This window comes from Stegostoma tigrinum, chromosome 38, assembly GCF_030684315.1.
Source record: "Stegostoma tigrinum isolate sSteTig4 chromosome 38, sSteTig4.hap1, whole genome shotgun sequence".
NCBI classification, from domain to species: domain Eukaryota; kingdom Metazoa; phylum Chordata; class Chondrichthyes; order Orectolobiformes; family Stegostomatidae; genus Stegostoma; species Stegostoma tigrinum.
The window spans coordinates 14,351,274-14,371,121 of NC_081391.1; the positions used below are offsets into that span (position 1 = coordinate 14,351,274).

General features: G+C 45.5%; 1 protein-coding gene across 1 annotated transcript; it reads left to right on the top strand.

Moving 5' to 3' along the window:
* The first annotated feature begins 2,653 nt into the window (after positions 1-2,653).
* LOC125447062 (ferritin, heavy subunit-like) lies at positions 2,654-18,218 on the top strand. Its single transcript, XM_059640697.1, has 7 exons — positions 2,654-2,807; positions 3,335-3,501; positions 5,036-5,182; positions 6,302-6,427; positions 16,380-16,526; positions 16,907-17,032; positions 18,063-18,218. The coding sequence occupies exons 1-7, from the start codon at positions 2,654-2,656 to the stop codon at positions 18,216-18,218; spliced, it is 1,023 nt and encodes a 340-aa protein (XP_059496680.1).
* Positions 18,219-19,848: the final 1,630 nt, after the last annotated feature.

A 19,848-nucleotide genomic window follows, 5' to 3' on the forward strand; every position in this document is an offset into this window, starting at 1 on the left:
CAAGGAAAGACAAGATATCCAGGTTAATAACCCTCCCGGCACTGATTGCATGTTTGCTTCCAGCTTTCCCTTCAAACAGTTACCCCTCAGCCTCAATGAAAAAAGCTCTTTCATGTTATTCATAAATCACAATGTGAAGACAAATTACATGATCTAGCCATGGGATCAATTCATCTCACCCAAAGTGCAAGGGAAGAGAGAGAGATCAATCAGGCTGTGATTTTTTTTTTTCTACCCAGGAGGTGGAACCATCTAGTCTGGGGATGATGCAATCTCCATGGGGCTTTAACATGACCTGCAGAGTCTATTCTAAACACCGCTGCTCCCTCTTCCACTCTGCACCAGACCTAAGACTCCAGGGAGCTGGTTGGGGCTCAGACCAGCACAAGGCCCTAAGATTGTCAATCTTTCCCTTAGTTATAAACCCTCAGCAATTGGGCAGTTTCACCAGTTTCTTCCTCAGTTTCAGTTCCACACTGCTGCTTGGTACCATACCCATCCCAATCCCAGTTCAGCAAGGGATTAATCAAATTAATGAAACACCCTTGTGGGGAAGCTTTGATTGGCAATAGTGTCAAAGTTGCTCATTTTGTTTCCCTCTCCTGGGACTCCTGACTCCCATCACCACGTCTGCACTTACTGCAATGATCTTCAAGCCTCCCAGCCTAAGGCTGGAAAAATACAGTCTGAACGTTCACAGCAGTCGGTTCAAGACGTTCTCCTGAACTGTATTGGATTATATTGCAGTGTCTCAGTGATTTATAATGCAGTGTCTGTCTCAGTGCCATCTACAGCAGGCTAACAGTGACTGGGATTAGCACAGCAATGCTGCCATTTCATTGGCTCATGCTGCTCCCTTGGTTCCTCTGAGCTTCCCACACAGTGAGGGTTACTCCTGATGCAGGTTGATTTCACCCAGTGATGTTGAACAAAGTGATATTCTGTTCAACTTGGGAACAGTGTGACTGAGGGAGGAAATCTAGAGTTGTAGATGGTCCTGGATCCTGTACAGCTCCTTCCCATTTCCTTCCTCCCCATCGGAGACAACATCCTGAGGATTGTTTCAGTGAATTTTATAGGAAGTGCACCTGACAGTTTTTGTGAAGGGGGGGTTCGTTAAGGCACTGAATGTACTTGTTCCATCACAGACGTCCTTTTTACTTTAAACTATCCCAACTTGTGGCTTATAGAATCCCTGCAGGTCAGGAACAGGCCATTTGATTCATTTAGTCTGCATAGAGTCTCTGAACCCCATGCTGCTCAGACCCACTCCATCCATGTTTCCCATGGCCAACGCACCAAGCTTGCATATCCCTGACACTATCTGCAACTTAGCATTGTCAACTCACCTAACTTGCAAACTGGACTGTGGGAGAAAACTGGAGCACAAGGAGAATGTACAAACTCCACACAGACAGTACCCGAAGTCTGTAATGGAACACAGGCCCCTGTCGCTGGGAGGTAACCGTGCGAACCACTGAGCTACCATCACACCCTAATGTACCAAACAAAGGAATATGCTGATGCATTCTATGAGAGTCATTGAGTCATACAGCCTGAAAACAGACCCTTCAGCCCAACCTGTCCATGCCAACCACGTTTCCATAACTGAATGAGTCCCACTTGCCCACGTTTGTCCCATATCCCTTGAAACCATTCCTATAAATGTAAATCTCTAAATGTCTCTTCAATGTTGTAATTATACCCACTTCTACCACTTCCTCTGGCAGCTCGTTCCATAAACACACCACCCTCTGTGTGAAAATGTTGTCACTCATGTCCCCTTTCAATCTTGCCCCTCTCCTCTCAAACTGATGCCCTCTAGTTTTAGACTCCCCTACCCTGTCCCAGCATGCTTTTTATATACAGTCAATCTCGAGTGTGCCAATGGCAAGGCTACATTTAGTGCTCAGCAACAATTACACTCCAGGAGGTGGTGATGAGCTGCTTATTACAGTCCACCTGGTGTGGGAGAGACCAGAATGATGCTGCTGCTGCTGCTGCTGAGGAGGGGCTTCTGGGATGTTCATTCACAAACAGGGATATTGTTCCAAGTCAGGATGGTGATGGATTTACATGGAGCTGCTTGAGTGATGTAGGGGCTGCACTGATCCAGAAAATTGAAAAGTATTCCAGCACTATTCCTAATTTCAGTCTTATAGATAGTGGACAGGCTTTGGAAAGTCAAGACTTGAGAATTCTCAACAGAATTCCCAGCCTCTGACTTGCTCTCATAGCCATGAATGTTCATAAGAATTGACCTCCAATTATGGTTTCATGTGTGATATTTATGCTTGTAAGTCAATCCAATAAGCTAGGACTAGACTACGTCCTGGTATTTGAAGCAGATATTGAGTAAAAGTAACTTGCTTCCACCAGTCTGTACATCAGTGCTGTGATCATACTTGAACATTCATTGGGGATCCTCAATTCCCAAAGCCTCACAGACCACCAGTCCATGGGAGGCTGCTCCATTCAACACAATCAACTTCAGGTTGAGAGACAGAGGCAGGTACGGACCAAGGGTGGTTGGGAGGACAGTTGCTCACTTGTGCATTCTAGAGAATGCCATGTAAACAGAACCAGAAACTCTCACTTGGAAACACACTTCAATTGAGGGCTAGTTCTGTTTTGAAACAATTAAAAACTGAACATGGAGATAGAGACGTTGAACGTGCGATCTGCTTCCTGCAGCAGTTTTACAAGGAGGCCTGAGGTCTACCGTGTGCCTGAGGCGCTCAGCACATTTAGCATTTTGCTTTTCAAACTGGGCTTCATGAGACCCAATGTCAAGGAGATCACAGCAGGTTCAGAATGGATCCACAAAGTACATCAGTTACACGTACTAGATGACCCAAAAGCACATTCATTCTGTTGATGCACAGCAGTAGGAAAATGTTTAATGTCAACAAAATCTAGCCATTTTTCAATGGACTCCAACACTGTCATTTGAAACATATGAAGACAAATCCCTCAGAGTAACAAACTGACAGAATTCAGCAAATCTGCGATGAGCGTGTCTTAATAGTTAACCTCAGATACTCAAGTGAAGTTGTAGAGTATATTTTATTGTCATTTTCAGGTAGATACTTACAGAATTTACTCTTGTGCAGGAGGTCAAAAGTCAAACAGCAATTCCATCATCGACTAGTTGTCAATTCTGATTGGTTTCTGGATCCAATCCCCATCCTGCATTGATTGGACGTGGCAGCTGATCAATTGAGTAACAAGAGTGATTGGCCATCACTGATGATGTCATTTCCTGCTTCATAAAATGAGGGTCTGCTCCTGCAGTATAAGTAATGTCTCAATGATGTTATGTTTTTTTGTCTAGTTGATGCTGGTTCTAAGTTTGTCACTTTTGTTGTCAGTAAAGTAAAACAAACTCCTCATCACAAAATGGCCTCCCAGATCAGTCAGAATTATCACCAGGATTGTGAAGCTGCTGTCAACAAGCAGATTAATGTGGAGCTCACTGCCTCCTATCTCTATCAGTCTTTGGTGAGTGTGGCTTCTAAAGGGTTTAAAATTTAATCTATTATTTTGAAGTGAATGGTTTCCCTTGTTTTGCGTTAACTTGACACCCTTGTAGGTTGACTTTTAGTTGTCCATAACTAACTCAATTCAGGATGAATGTGACTGCTATCAAAGCTGATGATAGCTAGTGATAAATGGAGAATGAAGTGTTCTTTACTGTTAGTTTACAGGTAACTTAAATAGTTGTGCCTGTCATTCCCTCTCTAGGATTGTCAAAACTGGATATTTGTTAGGCCCCCTTTTGGGGTGGTGTGGTGTCTGTGGTTAATGCTACCTCCCAGTTCTAAGGGCCTGTTTGATCTGAAATTTGGGCAAATCTACAAATTGTAGAAAGATCTTTGTCTCTCCTCCCACAATCCAAAGATGTGCAGAGTGGGTAGGTTGGACAATTCAGCATGTCTACGGTGTCCAAGACTGTGCAGCTCAAGTGGGTGGACCATGTGACATGCATATGACTGACAAGGTTGGGTGTGGATTTGACTAGGATGCTGTTTCTGGGGTTGGTGTGGTCTTGATGGGCTGAATGGCCTACTTCAACACAGGTGTTCTAGGGTTCTGATTTTCCCTTTTTAGAAACACTATTGGATTAACTATATTGATGGAATAGAAGTGCCTGTTGGCTAGTCACTCTCTCTTGGCTGTTGTACATTAACTTGACTCTTAGTTTGAGGTGATCCTAGATAAACATGATGCTAACTTGGATCTACAAAGATTGCCAGTCAGATTTTCTTTTGCTTGTCTGACCTAAATAATTTAAGGCCAGGCTGTGACAGTGGGCCACAATTGTGGTCTAGATAACTTATTTCCTGCACGTACTATTTGAGATGGGTGTCTGTAGTGAGGTGATTATTTCAGGCTCATCCCTGCACCAGGAGGAAGAGTTGATGATCAACGGTGTGTTGGTGCTGCTGGATTGTCCTGAGATATATGACCCAATAACAGTGAAGTACTAGAGATTCTGTTCCTATGCTGGCCAAACTTGAAACCGGCCTCTTTCTCCAGTTGGTGCTGTACCTGTGACTGCCTAAGTGGTAGGATTTCTGGGTGTGAAAAGTTTGTATGATCCTTCCTCAGTGAGGAAAACATTGTCTTGCAATAGCTCATGGTTGCTTTATCCTCAGGATTGAGGGACTGAATGGCCTAATCCTGTTTTGTATTGATTAGTTTTGTTTCCCAATTCTACATTCAGAAAAATGAACCAGTGACCCGAATTCCTTCTGGTTAACTTTGAATTGAGTGAGGTAGGTTGTACTTACTCCAGTTCTTTCCAACTGAGCTTTCACTTTGTCAAAAGCTCCAACTTAATGTTCAGCATGGAACCAATTTAAACCTACACCTGCATGACTGACTGAACAACGAGCTTCTTGCCCATTTTAATATACCAGAGGTTTCACACCTTTATTGAATAGTCAGTTTGATCTGGATTGCTAAAGTTTTCTAATTCAAATGAGAACTGAGGCCACAGATATAATGGGATGTAAATTGTTCTCTCTTCCAGATAATCTACTTTGACTGGGACGATGTTGCCCTTCCCCATTTCTCCCGGTTCTTCAAAGATCAGTCCCAGGAGAAGCGGGAACATGCAGAGAAGCTGCTGAAATTCCAGAATCAGCGTGGAGGCCGAGTCCTCCTCCAGGATGTGAAGGTTGGTGTTGGGTGGATATGGCTTCTTGTCGTCAGTGACAGGATTTTCACATTCTCAAGAAATTTTTTTTAAAAAGCTCTTTTCTTGGCTTCCCTGTTTGTTCTCCGAGTCAGGCAGCATAGAAACAAACCCTTTGGCCCACCATAACTATGCTGCCCAAAAACCCCCAAACTGCACGAATCCCATTTACTCCACTCTGTCTGTACCGTACTTGTCCAGATGCTGTTCAATGTTGGAGTAGCTGCCTCATCATTCCCCCCACCCCCTCAGGTGGTACATTCAAATTTCTAGCAACCTCCTTTTGGGAGTGTGGTGGGGGAGGGGGAAGAGAGGTGTTGGGAAGAACTCCCCCCAGTCCCCTCTAACCTGCTGACTCCTCAAACCTGTGCGCCCTCATCTTGGTGTCTGCTGCGGGGAAGACATTCTCCCCATCTACTGTCTGGACTCCCCAATCTTCTATACTTCTAACTTTGTCAGTCCCTTCTCCAAGGAAAATTTCTGCCTATCCAACCCCTCAATGGACTTTCCACCTCTAGCAATGTTCTGGTGACCCTCGCTGCCCTCCCACCCCCTGTAGGTGCCATCCTGTCCTACTGATTGTGGTCCTAGTCATAACACTCTTCCATCTGTGATCCGGCCAGAGTTTTGTGGGAGTGGGGTGGGGTGTGGCTGCCCTTGTGATGTGGTTTATGTTCATGTTAACTAATTATTGCATCCTAAAGGCAGGTGTAACAAGTGAAGTACTTCTTTGAACTTCACCTATTATCTGTCTCCATGATGTGCAAGCACTATACTGTATCGGTTCTGAGTTAATCTCCACTGTGTTCCTGTGTTAGTGGTTTCAGTGAGATCAAGTGTACACTCAGGATCTAGGATCTAGGTTCAAGGTCTGGTGACAACGTGACTGGACTCAGTTTTTAAAGCAATTCTGTTTGTACCAAGTACAATCGGACAAGATCCAAGTGTGTGCTCCTTCTCTAACTTCATTAGACATAACAGCAATGATTGTAGAGGGAAAGCATAAACAGTCAAGGGTCAACTGTTGAACAAGGGTTCTGCATGTAATGGGAAACAGTGAGGTTTGTCCTGAAGCTTACCTGTCCTTCTCTCCATCCCCAGAAGCCAGAGAGGGATGAGTGGGGTAACAGCCTGCAGGCAATGCAGGTTGCCCTGGATCTGGAGAAGAATGTGAACCAGAGTTTGTTGGATCTACACCAACTCGCCACAGCCCAGACTGACCCTCATGTAAGCTTCACCACCTCATTGTAATCACTTAGACAGTGTTAATTGGGTGAAGTGGACTGAATATGCCCATGTAGGCTGAAGGCCCAGCTCCTTGTAATACCCAGAACAAGGGATGTTATCCCAATGTCCTGGCCAGTTGTTAAAGGATTTAAAAAGTTGTCTATAGAACTGCTGTGCGCACAGGGCTTCTTCCAGTATTAGTTACTAGAATAAGGAAAAATCTAGCCAGTGATGCTTCAGCAGATTCCAAATGCCAATCTTTGCTCTTTAGCACCCTTTCTCTCATGCACTGAATATTCCAAGCTGATTGTTCCCAATGAGCTTTGAAGTTCAGTTTTAATTAGTTGGTAGAATGACCAGCTGAAAGTGATACTCACTGTGAAATCAGTGGAAGTGTCCTGCCACATGCTAACTCTTGCAATATTTTACTGCCTGCCTCCCTTCCAGCTGTGTGACTTCCTGGAGACTCACTATTTGGATGAGGAGGTGGAGATCATCAAGCAACTTGGGGACTACATCACCAACCTGAAGCGCCTGGGAGCTCCTGAGAATGGGATGGGAGAGTACCTGTTTGACAGGCTCTCCCTGGAGGACAGCAGTTAGCGTGGCCTGGAGTATATTGTTTTCTGTCAACTTTCTCCAGGTAGAGTTGGAAGCAAGTAGTCAATGTCACACTTTTTTTTGTCAGAACTTGTAATAAAGAATCACTTGCTCTACCTCATTGAAATAAAATCTTTGATCTACCTGTCCACTGGTCATAACACTGACATCACAGTTTAATCTGCCAGCTATTGGAGTCCACCTTTCTCCTTGAGGCATATGGATGTTAAGTCAACACTTGTCTACCTCCCGTCTTCCTTTGTGAGAAGAACATAAACTGTTGTGGTTTGTGGTAGTAGCTCAATAGGTGTTGGGTCCTGTTTTGGAGAAATGAACTGAATAAGCATTCCTACTATATTTGCAACATTGGCTTAAAATTAAACCGCTGCAAATCTCTTGTTGTCCCTAACTAGACTTTCAAATGACCAATTCTAGACACTGATTATGCTACGTAAGGAATTAAACAGATATCTTTCTTTATTTAGGGGAAGAAAACATAGTCCCTTTTTTAAATAAGTCTTTTCAGGTCCTTGTCTGTATTTTGGGTGACTATCAAGTTAAAGGCTACATAAGAATAACAAAACTGGCCACCTTTTTAAGGGTTTTCTCAATACATTGTTTGAGTGACCCAACACAGATGTGGACTCCTTTTTTGGTTCAATACAGACAACTACAATGTGGTCATACTCAGGTCGTAATATTTCTAACTTGGCTTTCTACTGTCCAAAGGGTGTGGAGGATTAAGCTTAGAGCTTTGCAAGCTCCCTGCCCTGTTGGCAGCAGCCCAGCTCCCTTTGCTTTGAAAGCGTGTTCCAAAAACAACCCCAAATCTGAGTGTACAGCTATGCTTTCTGTTTGATTCCCTGGCCTCTGTTACCATTCAACATCTGCTTCAATTATAGGGTCTTTGTGACTTGCTAGAACAATCTTATTTTCAGGTACTGACCCCACTTAATAACTTTAATTTGTGCATTTTTTTAAATGCAATGCTTTTCTTGGTGTCACTAGATCTGTAGGAAATGCTTTGGTTTAGAACTTGGCCTTCATTTAAACCCTAGGCTCTTCAAACAAAGCCTGTTGGCTTTTTTCAAAAATACATTTAAACAGTGTCAAACAAAGATTGGCAGAGAAATGCAAAATCAGCAAGAGTTCTGCTGAGCATCCACAGTGCCTTAGGTCGGGGGTTGGTGTTTGGAGCTGACCTTTCTCACCCACGTCCCTAATTTGTATTGCCTACTGTGCTAGCCCAGTTCTGGTGACATTCATTCTATCATATGGCTGAAGTTCCAGAGTCACCAAGACTAGGCAAGGGACTGGAGATACCTTTCTCTGAAGGACGTTGGTAAAGTAGGTGGAATTTTGATGACATGTCAGCAGTTGCATGCTTAAAGTGAGAAAACGTTGGTTTTAACACCACACCATAACATGGAGCTATTGGAATTCACTGCCTCTCCCTTCCCATTACTAGAAGATGAAACAGAAACTATCTCACAGTGCCTGTCCCTGTTTCCCTTCAGCCTGAAGAGACCTATGTTTGGAATAATTCACAACCAGAATCTGTTCTCCTATGGTCTTGTGACAGTAGTTTATATTTTTTAAAAAATCAACTCCACACTGCCATGAGATATTTCTGCCTGACCTTGGAACGTATACTCTGTCACATGTCACCATATATGGCTGTCTTTTCATGTGCTTCAGCTCCTCACTGATCAGTAGGAATGTTTCCAAAAGGAGCGGTTTGATTAATGTTAGGTTAGCGCCATCCTTTGGGGACAGGGTGAAATGTTGAGGCTAATGTGCTTCTAAGATAAACTGTGATGTAACCATGATCTGATAACTTGCTGGGAGATCAGAGCCTGAACTTGCGGCTCTATGGCCTTAGCACTGTGTAAGAAATGTTGCTTAAAAGTAACCTAGAAATTAGTCCTGATCTAGTGTGAAGACTGAAGGATCACTGGCCCTGAAACATTAACTCTGATTCCTCTCCGCGGCTGCTGCCAGACCTGCTGAGATTTTCCAGCAACTTAAGTTTCTGGTCCTTGTCAGGACGTATTCGTTTGTTTACAATCTGTCAACAAACTTCCACCTTGGATCCCACATCCATCTGCACCTAAGATTTGATTTATTATTGCTCCCGGAAACTGAAATACAGTATTTATTTTGCACGCTCCACAATCAGGTCCTACATACAAATTGCATCAGGGCTGCAGAACAGAGCGCAGATTCGTGTTACAGCCATAAAGGGAGATCCGAATTAACATTGGACAGGTCTGTTCAAAAGTCCAATAGCAGCAGGGAAGAAGCTGTTCTTGAATCTGTTTGGACAAGTATCGAATCAGATGATTGGGAAGTAGTAACAAAAACAGAAGTTGCTGGAAAAGCTCAGGAGGCCTGGCAGCATCTGTGGAGGAGAAAACAGAGTTAACGTTTCAGGTCTGGTGGCCCTTCCTCAGAACGGGAAGTAGTTTCAGTTTGCTGAGTGCTTATCTTTGAACTGAAAGTCATAAATCACAATTTGCACCCAGATGTTAAAGTGCACCTGTCTGAAATAGACACAGCCTTTCCTCTGTTGGGGTCTTAATTATTTACGGTGGTTGTCCATTTCTATTCAATGGGCATCTGATCCACCTCTTAATCCTCTGGTCCCTGGAGTACGCTCCAGAGCCTTTGTTGACATAGCCCCATTGCTATTTCCCTGGAGGCCTCCACGCACAGAGCTGGAGAAATTCCTCTCTCAAGTTCACAGCAGCAATATCCCAGGAGCTCTGACGTAGAGAAAAAAAATCATTCTTTAATGATCCTGACCAGAACCATATTGGATTACAAAATTTCATCCAAGTCATCTGTCAGATCAGGCAGATTCTTTGCTTGCGAAGATCAGTTGGGAAGAGATTCGTCAGCGATTTCGTTGGCACAACCGTTGGTGGCTGTAGAGTCCTATCCTGGACCTGCAGATCCTGGGGCAGTGCGGGCAGGGGAATGCTCCGGACAGCGGGGCTTGAGATGAGGGCTCCTTCCTGCGTTTCCGTCTGTCCTCTGCAGCTGCTCTCCTCGAACATTCGAACTGCTCCGTCGCCGTCGTGGTTTTCTTCCGCCATACGTCCCTGTCAGAGGCCAGCTTTTGCCATTCCGTTGAGGCAATGCCGGCCTGAGACAGCCGTTGCTTCAGTTGGTCCTTGTAGCACTTGCGTGGGGCGCCGCAGTTTCTTTTGCCGTCGCAGAGTTCCCGAAGAACACTGTCTTGGGTATTCTGGTGTTGTCCATCCGCGATACGTGACCCGACCATCGAAGTTGCTTCAGGAGATGCTGGGGAGCCGGGCCTTTTCCAGCACTTCGTTGTTAGAGACGCGGTCCTGCCAGATGATGCCCAATATAGAGCGCAGGCAACGTTGGTGAAATCGTTCCAGCAGCTGCATCTGTTTCCGATACAGAACCCAGGCCTCGGAGCCGTAGAGCAGTGTAGTGATGACCGCGGCCTTGTAAACCTGGATTTTCGTCGACATGCCTATCTAGTGGTTTCCCCATACACGCTTCCACAGTCGCCCAAAGACGCTACTTGCTTTCGCAAGGCGATTGTCGACGTCTCCTGTGACTGTAGCATCGTTGGAGATTCTGTTTCCCAGGCACGTGAAGCGTTCGACCGTGTTGAGGGGGTGGCCGTCGATCGAGATTCGAGGTGGGTTGTATGCGCTGCAAGGTGGCTTCTGGTACAGGATCTCCATCTTCTTCAGACTGATCGTTAGCCCGAAAGCCTTTGCAGCTTCGGAGAAGCGCGTCACTGCAGTCTTCAGCGCATCTTCTGTGTGTGTGAGTAGGGCGCAGTCGTCCGCATACAGCAGCTCCATGATGGGCTCCCGTGTTGTCTTCGAGCGAGCGAGGAAGCGGTGCAGATTGAAGATATTGCCGTCCAGGCGGAAGCGAATGTAGATGCTGTTCATGATGCCCTCCTTCACTTCCTGCAGCATCATGTTGAAGAGGATGGTGAAGAGCTTTGGTGCCAAGACGCAGCCCTGCTTCACGCCGTTGCTGATGGGGAACGGGTGCGATAGGTCACCGTTGTATTTCACCTTGCCGCTCTGACCTTCATGAAGTTGCTGTAGGATGGTTAAGAACTTAGGAGGGCATCCGAGCTTCCCCAGGATTTTCCATAAACCGTTGCGGCTGACAGTATTGAAGGCTTTGGTGAGGTCAATGAATGCCACGTACAGCCCAACGTTCTGGTCACGGCATTTCTCCTGAAGTTGGCGTAGTGCGAAGATCATGTCGGACGTGCCTCTATTCGCTCTAAAACCACATTGACTTTCTGTTAGGTTGTCCTCCACAATGGTGGGGATTAGTCTGTCCAAGAGGATTCTGGAGAGAATCTTCCCGGCCGTAGACAGCAGAGTGACACATCTGTAGTTCGAACAGTCCGATTTCTCACCCTTGTTCTTATACAGGGAGACTATCACAGAGCCACGTAGATCAGCTGGCACCTCACCCTGTTCCCAACAGAGTGCAAATAGGTTGGTGAGTTCATTCAGGAGCGAAGCTCCTCCAAATTTGTATACTTCTGCAGGGATTCCGTCGATACCGGGGGCTTTGTGGAGTTTCAGCTTAGAGATGGCAGATTGAACCTCATCCAGTGTTGGTGGACGGTTGAGTTCGGATCTGATGTCCTGCTGCGGGATTCTCTCAATGGATGCTGTTTGTACTTGGCAATTGTCCTCGAAGAGGTTCTCGTAGTGTTCTGTCCATCGCTCCATGATGGCTTCTTTGTCAGTAAGCAAACTGGCACCGTCAGCAGAGCGCAAAGGGGCCTGAAGTTGGCGGGTCAGTCCATACATCGTGCGCAGAGACTCATAAAAAGCTCTGGTGTTGCCAGTGTCTGCATACTGCTGTGTTTGTTCTGCATTTGTTTGACCACGAGTCATTCTGCATCGTTCTGAGGTTGGCTTGCAGGGTACCGCATGCAGCTCTCTATTCTGCTTTAGCTGTTTTGTCGTCAGATCTGGAGAGCAAGGTCTGATGGGCAGAGTGTTTCTCCTGGAGGAGAGTCTGTATCTCAGTGTCATTTTCGTCAAACCAGTCTCTGTTCCTCCTAGAGGTGTATCCAGCCACCTGAACAGCTGTATCTCGCATTGCAGACTTCAGGTGATCCCATGTCTTTCCTGTGTTTCCATCTGTGTCCGATGAGTCCTTGGATTTCAGTCTCTCCTCGAGCTTGGACTGGAATTCGTCACGAAGATTGCAGAACTTGCTTAAGTGGATTTTCATGGAACATGGTCCCCTCTTCTTTGTCACTGGCTTGACTACTCGTCTTACTTTCGTCCTTACCAGCCTATGGTCCATGTAGCAGTCTGCACTCGGCATAGCCCTGGTCTGTAGGTCGTCCGATCTATCCCTTTGGCGCACTAGACGTAGTCCAGGAGGTGCCAATGTTTGGATCGGGGATGCTTCCAAGTCGTCTTGAATCTTTCTGTTGGAACAGTGAGTTTGTTACCACCGGTCCAAGTTCTGTGCAGAGCTCCAGAAGCAGCTTCCCGTTGTCGTTACAGCTTCCCAATGCCATGTCAACCCAGGACTCCGGGCCATGCCTCTGAGTCGTTGCCCACCCTCGCATTGAAGTTGCCTAGGACGATGAGTTTGTCTTTCGTGCTGACTTTCAGGAGGAGAGACTTGAGCTGGCCGTAGAAGGCTTCTCTGGCTGCGGGCTCAGTTTGCAGTGTGGGGGCGTAGACGCTCACAAGAGTGGCAAACTGGTTGGCTTGTAGTGGGAGTCGCAGGGTCATGAGGCGATCTGAGTGGCCGATTGGTAGGCTTTGGAGCATGTCGGCGATTGTCTTCTTGATCATGAAAACTACTCCTGAGGGTCTGTTGTCGGTGCTGCTTCTGCCGGACCAGAACAGACTGTAGCCTGCACCACGTTCTACCAACGAACCTTGGTCTGCGAAACGGACTTCACTTAGAGCAGCGATATCGATGTTCAGCCGGGACAGTTCGCGAGCGACGAGGGCCGATCATCCACAGCGCCATGTTAGGTACAAGGCACCTAAGTACAAAATCTTAGATAAAAAGTTGAAACGTGAAGAAATAATTGAAAAGTTCAACATTACAGGTCTCCTCAGTATAAAGTAGTAAATAAGAAGTGAAGTTAAAAGTTCCCAATTACAGTCCTTCTTAAGTCTTCCACTGATGTCACTCTGGCGATGGGGGATTGGTTGGTGGAGTCAGTATTTATTGTTGCGCAGAATGTGGGATGCTGGTCCTTGACCTACTGTCATGCATGTGGCAGTCTCGCTGTGCTGTTAGATTAGGAAGATCCAGGATTCGGACCCACTGATGATGAGGGACCAGCAATTTTTAAAAATTAGTCGGTGGGGAGCCTCAGGGAGGAAACCTAGAGGTTGTGATGTTCACGCCCATTGGCTTCCTTTGTCCAGGCAGAGGCTGTAGATGGGACACACTGCAGTTTCCACAGAGTGAAGGGCCTCTTTTGAGGCATCTGTGTGCCAAATGCCAGCACGGTGTCTCAGTGATTAGCACTGCTGCCTCACAGCACCAGGGACCCGGGTTCAATTCCACCCTCGGGTGACTGTCTGTGTGGAGTTTGCACATTCTCCCCGTGTCTGTGTGGGTTTCCTCCGGGTGCTCCAGTTTCCTGCCACAGTCCAAAGATGTGCAGGTTAGGGTGGATTGGCCATGGGAAATTGCCCCATTGTGTTCAGGGATGTGCAGGCTGGGTGGGTTAGCCATGGGAAATGCAGGCATAGGGTGGGTCTGGATGGGATGCTCTTTAGAGGATTGCTGTGTACTCAGCGGGTGAATGGCCTGCTTTCACATTGTAGGGATTCTTTGATTCTATCTTCAGGAATTAAAGTTCACTCTTTTTCCAAAAAATAACTTCATTCATGGGATGGAATTGCCTTTGCCCAGGTCAGCATTTATTGCCCAGTGGACATTCAAGAGTCAACCACATTGCTGTGGGCCTGAAGTCACATGTAGGCCAGACCAGGTAAGTATAGTAGATTTCTATCCCCCAAGGACATTGGTGAACCAGATGGGCTTTTCCTGGCCATTAACAATGGTTTCATGGTCATTAGCAGATTCTTAATTTTTTTTTGTTGAATTCAAATTCCACCATCTGCCACAGTGGGATTCAAACTCAAATTCCCTGAACATTATCTGGGTCACTGGATGAATAGCTGAGCAATAATACTCTCTTTCCATCCCTGGAACTATTGTTTTGTAAATCTCTCAACATAATCATCCAGACGTTAGGCAAAAGCATCCCTCTATGAAACAAATTAACAGAACTCCTCAGGTTTGCTGTCAGCCAACTAAATGAGGTTCTAGTTTTTCTATATATACCTCCAGGAGTGCTATCACATACAAACAGCTTTACCCAACACCAAATCTCCTGTAGCAATTCTCCTCTATTAACCACTGCCAATAAATGACTCATGTTTCCACTTGTTCAATTTACGTACACATCCCATTGAGGGTGAGGTTCTAGAATATATTTGATAAGCATTGACAGACACTTACTGAGTGAAGGTTGTCATAGATTGAAGAACAATTACTTTACCATTGAGATAACAAGGTGTGGAGCTGGATGAACACAGCAGGCCAAGCAGCATCTTAGGAGCAGGAAAGCTGATGTTTCTGGCCTCAACACTTCATCAGAAAACCTTCAAATGAAAATCCCTTGATGCTGCCTGGCGTGCTGTGTTCATCCAGCTCCACACCTTGTTATTTCAGACTCTATCATCGGCAGTTCCTACTGTCTCTGCATTACCATTGAGTAGCTGTGAAAGGAGACCTTTAACATTCTGATTGGCTCGTGAGGCCCAAAATCTCAAGCTGTGCTGATTGGAATCCAATTGGACATGGGAGCTCTTTGATTAATTAGCATGAGTGATTGGCCATAGCTGCTGATGTCATCTCCTGCTTAATACAAAGAGGACCTGCACATGGAATATAAATTCAAATCTTATGGTAGTGAGTCTTTAGAGAGAGTTGGTGTTGGGTTTGTAGGTTTGGAGTATTTTTTGGAAGTGGAATTGTATTAACGAGATGGCCTCCCAGATTAGTCAGAACTATCACCAGGATTGTGGAGCTGCTGTCAACAAGCAGGTTAATGTGGAGCTCACTGCCTCCTATCTCTATCAGTCTTTGGTGAGTCTCTGGGGTTAGAGTTGAATGTTTGGATGCTCCAATGTTTGCTGGTTTCTTCAAATGCTATTGTGTAGAATCTAGCTACCAAGTGACTTCATGTGTATATAAAGACCTCCAAGGTATTTTTTTTAAAAAAATCCAAAGTCAAGAGAGTGATCTCTTCCCAAAAATCAATGGGAGAAGACCACCATCTGAAATCTTTCTGCTGAAGTGAAATGGGTCCACTAGGTTGTCAGAGATAAGTGTGGAGCTGGATGAACACAGCAAGCTCAGGAGCACAAAAGCTGATGTTTCGGGCCTAGACCCTTCATCAGAAAGGGACTGTGTAACAGCAGCAGCTGCCGGTCCCCCTTAGGTCTCTGATCATACAGCTCACTATCACTTGTTGATGATGATAAAGTGTGGAGCTGGATGAACACAGCAGGCCAAGCAGTATCTCAGGAGCACAAAAGCTGATGTTAAGATGCTGCTTGGCCTGCTGTGTTCATCCAGCTCCACGTGTTGCCATCTTGGATTCTCTAGCATCTGCAGTCCCATTATCTCTGATCACCATTTGGTTGTCAGACCACTTGTTGGTTTAAAGTGAAGGTTAAACCCTTTTCTTTTTGGGAAAAGAAAATGCCTTTGTGGTTTTTCAACAGCAGGGAAGTTCTGAATCTTTGGTTCCAATGTTATATTTTTTTTCTCTTTTATGCAAAGATAGCATAGAATATTTTAGTGATTTACTACTTTCAACTTTAAAGAAAAGTGTGGGGGGGGGGGGGGTCTTTCCTGTCACTTCTGCCCCCATTTTTATGTTAAGGTTACATGTTTTTGCACCTGTCTTCTGAGCTATAAAACAGTTGCTTGTATGTCTCTAATAGTAATGGAACTCCAACTTTCTAGTTGGAATATGACACTAGATGCATATTACCAGCTAAGGGCTAATTAGATGCTCAATGATGTCTTGAGCAGAAATGGTGGGTTTTTTTGCAGGGGGTGGGAGGGTTCTGATCGTACTTAGGAAGGTGATGTCTTGTACATACTATCTCTAGCCTTGCTGAATAGTGGCCTGCCAAGCTAACTAATCTAGCTTGTCATGTGGGGATTTAAGGTACTTGGCTTGGTCATTAAATCAACAGATTTCTTTTAATATAGAAAGACCACTTGGCTCATTGGAACATGTTAACTGGCATTAACCTATTATCCCTTCCAGATGTCCTACTTTGACCGGGATGACGTTGCCCTCCCCCATTTCTCCCGGTTCTTCAAAGATCAGTCCCAGGAGAAGCGGGAACATGCAGAGAAACTGCTGAAATTCCAGAATCAGCGTGGAGGCCGAGTCCTCCTCCAGGATGTGAAGGTTGGAGTTGGAGTTGGGGTGGGGATGGAAATGGCTGCTTTTGTGGTTTTTTGTGCTTCTTGTTATAGAGGAATTGGGTTTTTTCTTCCAATTGTTTAAAGGTGGTAGGGAGTGGAAAACGAATTTGTAGACTAGCTTTGCCTGCTTGTTTGATCCCACCACAGATGCTTTGTATACAGAGCAGCCTCAAACCTGACGTGCAGGGGCTGAACTTCAGGAGAAGCACTGAATTCACCTAGTCCCCCACTCCTGTAAGGGAATATACTGACAAGCCCCTGACTATATCAGGGCTCACCTTGTACAAATGGGACAGGGTGAAAGCAACCTGAAACAGCTGGCAACTGTCTTTGAAACTTACCTGTCCTTCTCTCCATCCCCAGAAGCCAGAGAGGGATGAGTGGGGTAACAGCCTGCAGGCAATGCAGGTTGCCCTGGATCTGGAGAAGAATGTGAACCAGAGTTTGCTGGATCTACACCAACTCGCCACAGCCCAGACTGACCCTCATGTAAGCTTCACTACCTCATTCTCATCACTGCTACACCCTCAGGGCAACACTTCATTGGCTTCAAAGTCACAAACTGACTCAACCCAATGTAAAAATCTTGACTGTACTACATTTTAGTGCACTCTTGCAGTAACATTTAAAAACTACTTGGCATTTGGTCAAAACCTGGATGAAACTAAATGTGCCCTTGACTGCAGCTGTGTCTCAGATGTGCTCTCCCATGAGTCAGTATTGTAGAGTGGAGTTCCACTCCAGGGAAAAGCTCATTGGTGAAGCAAACAGCTGCTGATCCCTTTCTGGGGTCTCTGATAAATAGTGTTCCTCCTGTTGGTAGGAAACACTGTCTGATCCTGGCCAATGTTTTATCCTGCACTTGTCAGCAAACTGCCCAGCTCATTTGTGGGAGCTTGCTGTGCAAGTGAACTGCTACCTCTGTGGTCCTAATGTGATTGCACAGCACCTGACACCAAATGTCACTCTCCATTCTGGCACACTTACCTCCAGTAAAACCCATCAGTGAGGTAACGTGATCAAAACCTCATGGTCTTAGTTTTGACATGAGGCTGAAAACTGCCTGAATACTGGGGTGAGCTGGATAGAAACTGACTCTTCTCCTACATTCTGACTTATTTGACACAGTTCCCTGCCTTCCAGCTGTGTTTTTTGTTTGGGGTAGAATCCCTTACTGAAAGTGATCTTGCTAGAATGAGTATCCATTTGACTCCTTGCAGCATTTCCCTGCCTTCCTTCCAGCTGGTGACTTCCTGTAGAGGGTCTTGGCTACATTTTGGCACTTTTTAAGGGGTCTCTTCTGCTTTGAGGGGTCAGGCAGCATTCATGGAGAGAAAGCAAGCTGACATTGAGAGTCTACGTGCTTTGCAGAGCTCTGGCCTCCACATGAGCACTCAATTGCATGCTTGTTCTCTACAGATGCTGCCTGGCCCAGTGATCATGTGTTTTTTTTTCTCGGTTGCTAGTTCCAATACCAATTTCACCATCTGCAGTAACTTGCTCCTTCTTTCTCTTGCAGCTGTGTGACTTCCTGGAGACTCACTATTTGGATGAGGAGGTGGAGATCATCAAGCAACTTGGGGACTACATCACCAACCTGAAGCGCCTGGGAGCCCCTGAGAATGGGATGGGAGAGTACCTGTTTGACAGGCTCTCCCTGGAGGACAGCAGTTAGTGGCTTTGCTTGTTTGTCTGACTTTCTTCCCCTGGATAATTTTAGAAGGGACTTGTAATAAATGAGTGGTTATGCTGGATAACTCAAATAGCTTAAACTGACCCAGCCTAATGCTTGTTGATGATCACTGATACTGACTTTAATGTCAGCTTACAGGAGTGTTTTCTTTGGCCACTGATCTCCAGGAACCTGTTAGAACATGGCATGGACCTCTCCCTGCCTTAGACAGGGCAGATGGTGGAAAAAGACCAGTGTAGAATATAGTGCCTAAAACACTTTGCAGGAATGGGCTGCAAATACAATCTGCTTCATATCTGCCAAGTTAGGTTGGGGATGAGGGAGTGTTAAGAACACTTAATTCAATAAATGATTGATTGGGAGACTACATAAAATGGAATTTGGACCAACTCTCCTGAATTAGGCACATTTGCTCCCTCAGCTGGCAAAGCCATGAGCATAAGACCTTCTCTTGCTGTGTGTTTGGGGCTGGGAAGAAGGGGCTAGTGCAGATTGACGGGACAAAGCCTGTGGATCAAAAACAATTCTGATACAGTCAATTGTAGAGGGGGAGTAGACTGATACCATTGGGAGCTTTCTATTAAATTAATCTATTCCACTTTTCCCAGTAGTAGCAATGAGTATTTGTCATGTAATTCCACCTCCAGCCATCTCTTCCATGCCCATATCCTGCTTGAGCTAGATTGAAGTGAGGGTTTTCCCAATGCAGTAGCAATAAATCTACTGCAACCAGAAATGATCATGCTGAAGTATGAGATGGTAACAGCAGGGAGCTGGCTAATTATCAAACAAAACTGTTCCACAAGCACATTCCAATCTTGCAGCACCAGCTTTACCCCTGCCAGTCCTGAGCTAGTAATGGTGTGTTTGTTCACACACCAGCAGTATTCTAGAAATGGAGTTCAAATAACACCTGAACTGACCCTGATCTAGACTGGATTATGTGTCAGCAGTTATAGTCCACAAAGGCTCCATGCTGCTCTAGCCCAGGTAGCCTCATGGCTAGCTGAACCAGCCCTTCTTTCTCCCACATTAGATGTGACAGGGTCTTGATGTGACCATCAGTCTGAATGGCCAGTTTCTTTGCTGGGTTCCCTCGACTTGATGTGTACCTACCAGAAACTACCTCCTCACAAACGCTCAGGTGATTGAGTTGTTAATTGTTTGAACAATAACAATCTGGATATAATGAAATGGTGGGTGCACAATATGGTTCTGGTTATTATTTCGACATGGAGACTTTAAGTACCGTGTAACTGAGATACTCAGCACATTGGAGCCTGGATTATAAACTGAGCTTCCAGTGTCTCGTACAAGGGATCACAGGAGTTTCCACAGAGTCATAGGCCTGGTCGTATTATCACTAGACTGTTAATCCAGCCTGGTCATATTATCACTAGACTGTTAATCCAGAAACCCATCTAAAGTTCTGAGGATCTGAGTTCAAATGCAACATGGCAGATGGTGGGATTTGAATTTAACAAACATCTGGAGTTAAGACTGTAATGATAACCATGAATCCATTTTCAATTGTTGTGGGAAAACCCATTTGGTTCACTAATGCCCTTACCTGGCCTGGCTTATGTGTGATTCCACACTCACAGCAAAGTGG

Excerpts from the sequence above, each read along its gene's own strand:
- LOC125447062 (XM_059640697.1), top strand. The coding sequence starts at position 2,654 with ATGGAGATAGAGACGTTGAACGTGCGATCTGCTTCCTGCAGCAGTTTT. Across the intron at positions 5,183-6,301 it reads TCCTCCTCCAGGATGTGAAG|AAGCCAGAGAGGGATGAGTG; the intron begins GTTGGTGTTGGG and ends CTCCATCCCCAG. Across the intron at positions 6,428-16,379 it reads CAGCCCAGACTGACCCTCAT|ATGTCCTACTTTGACCGGGA; the intron begins GTAAGCTTCACC and ends TATCCCTTCCAG.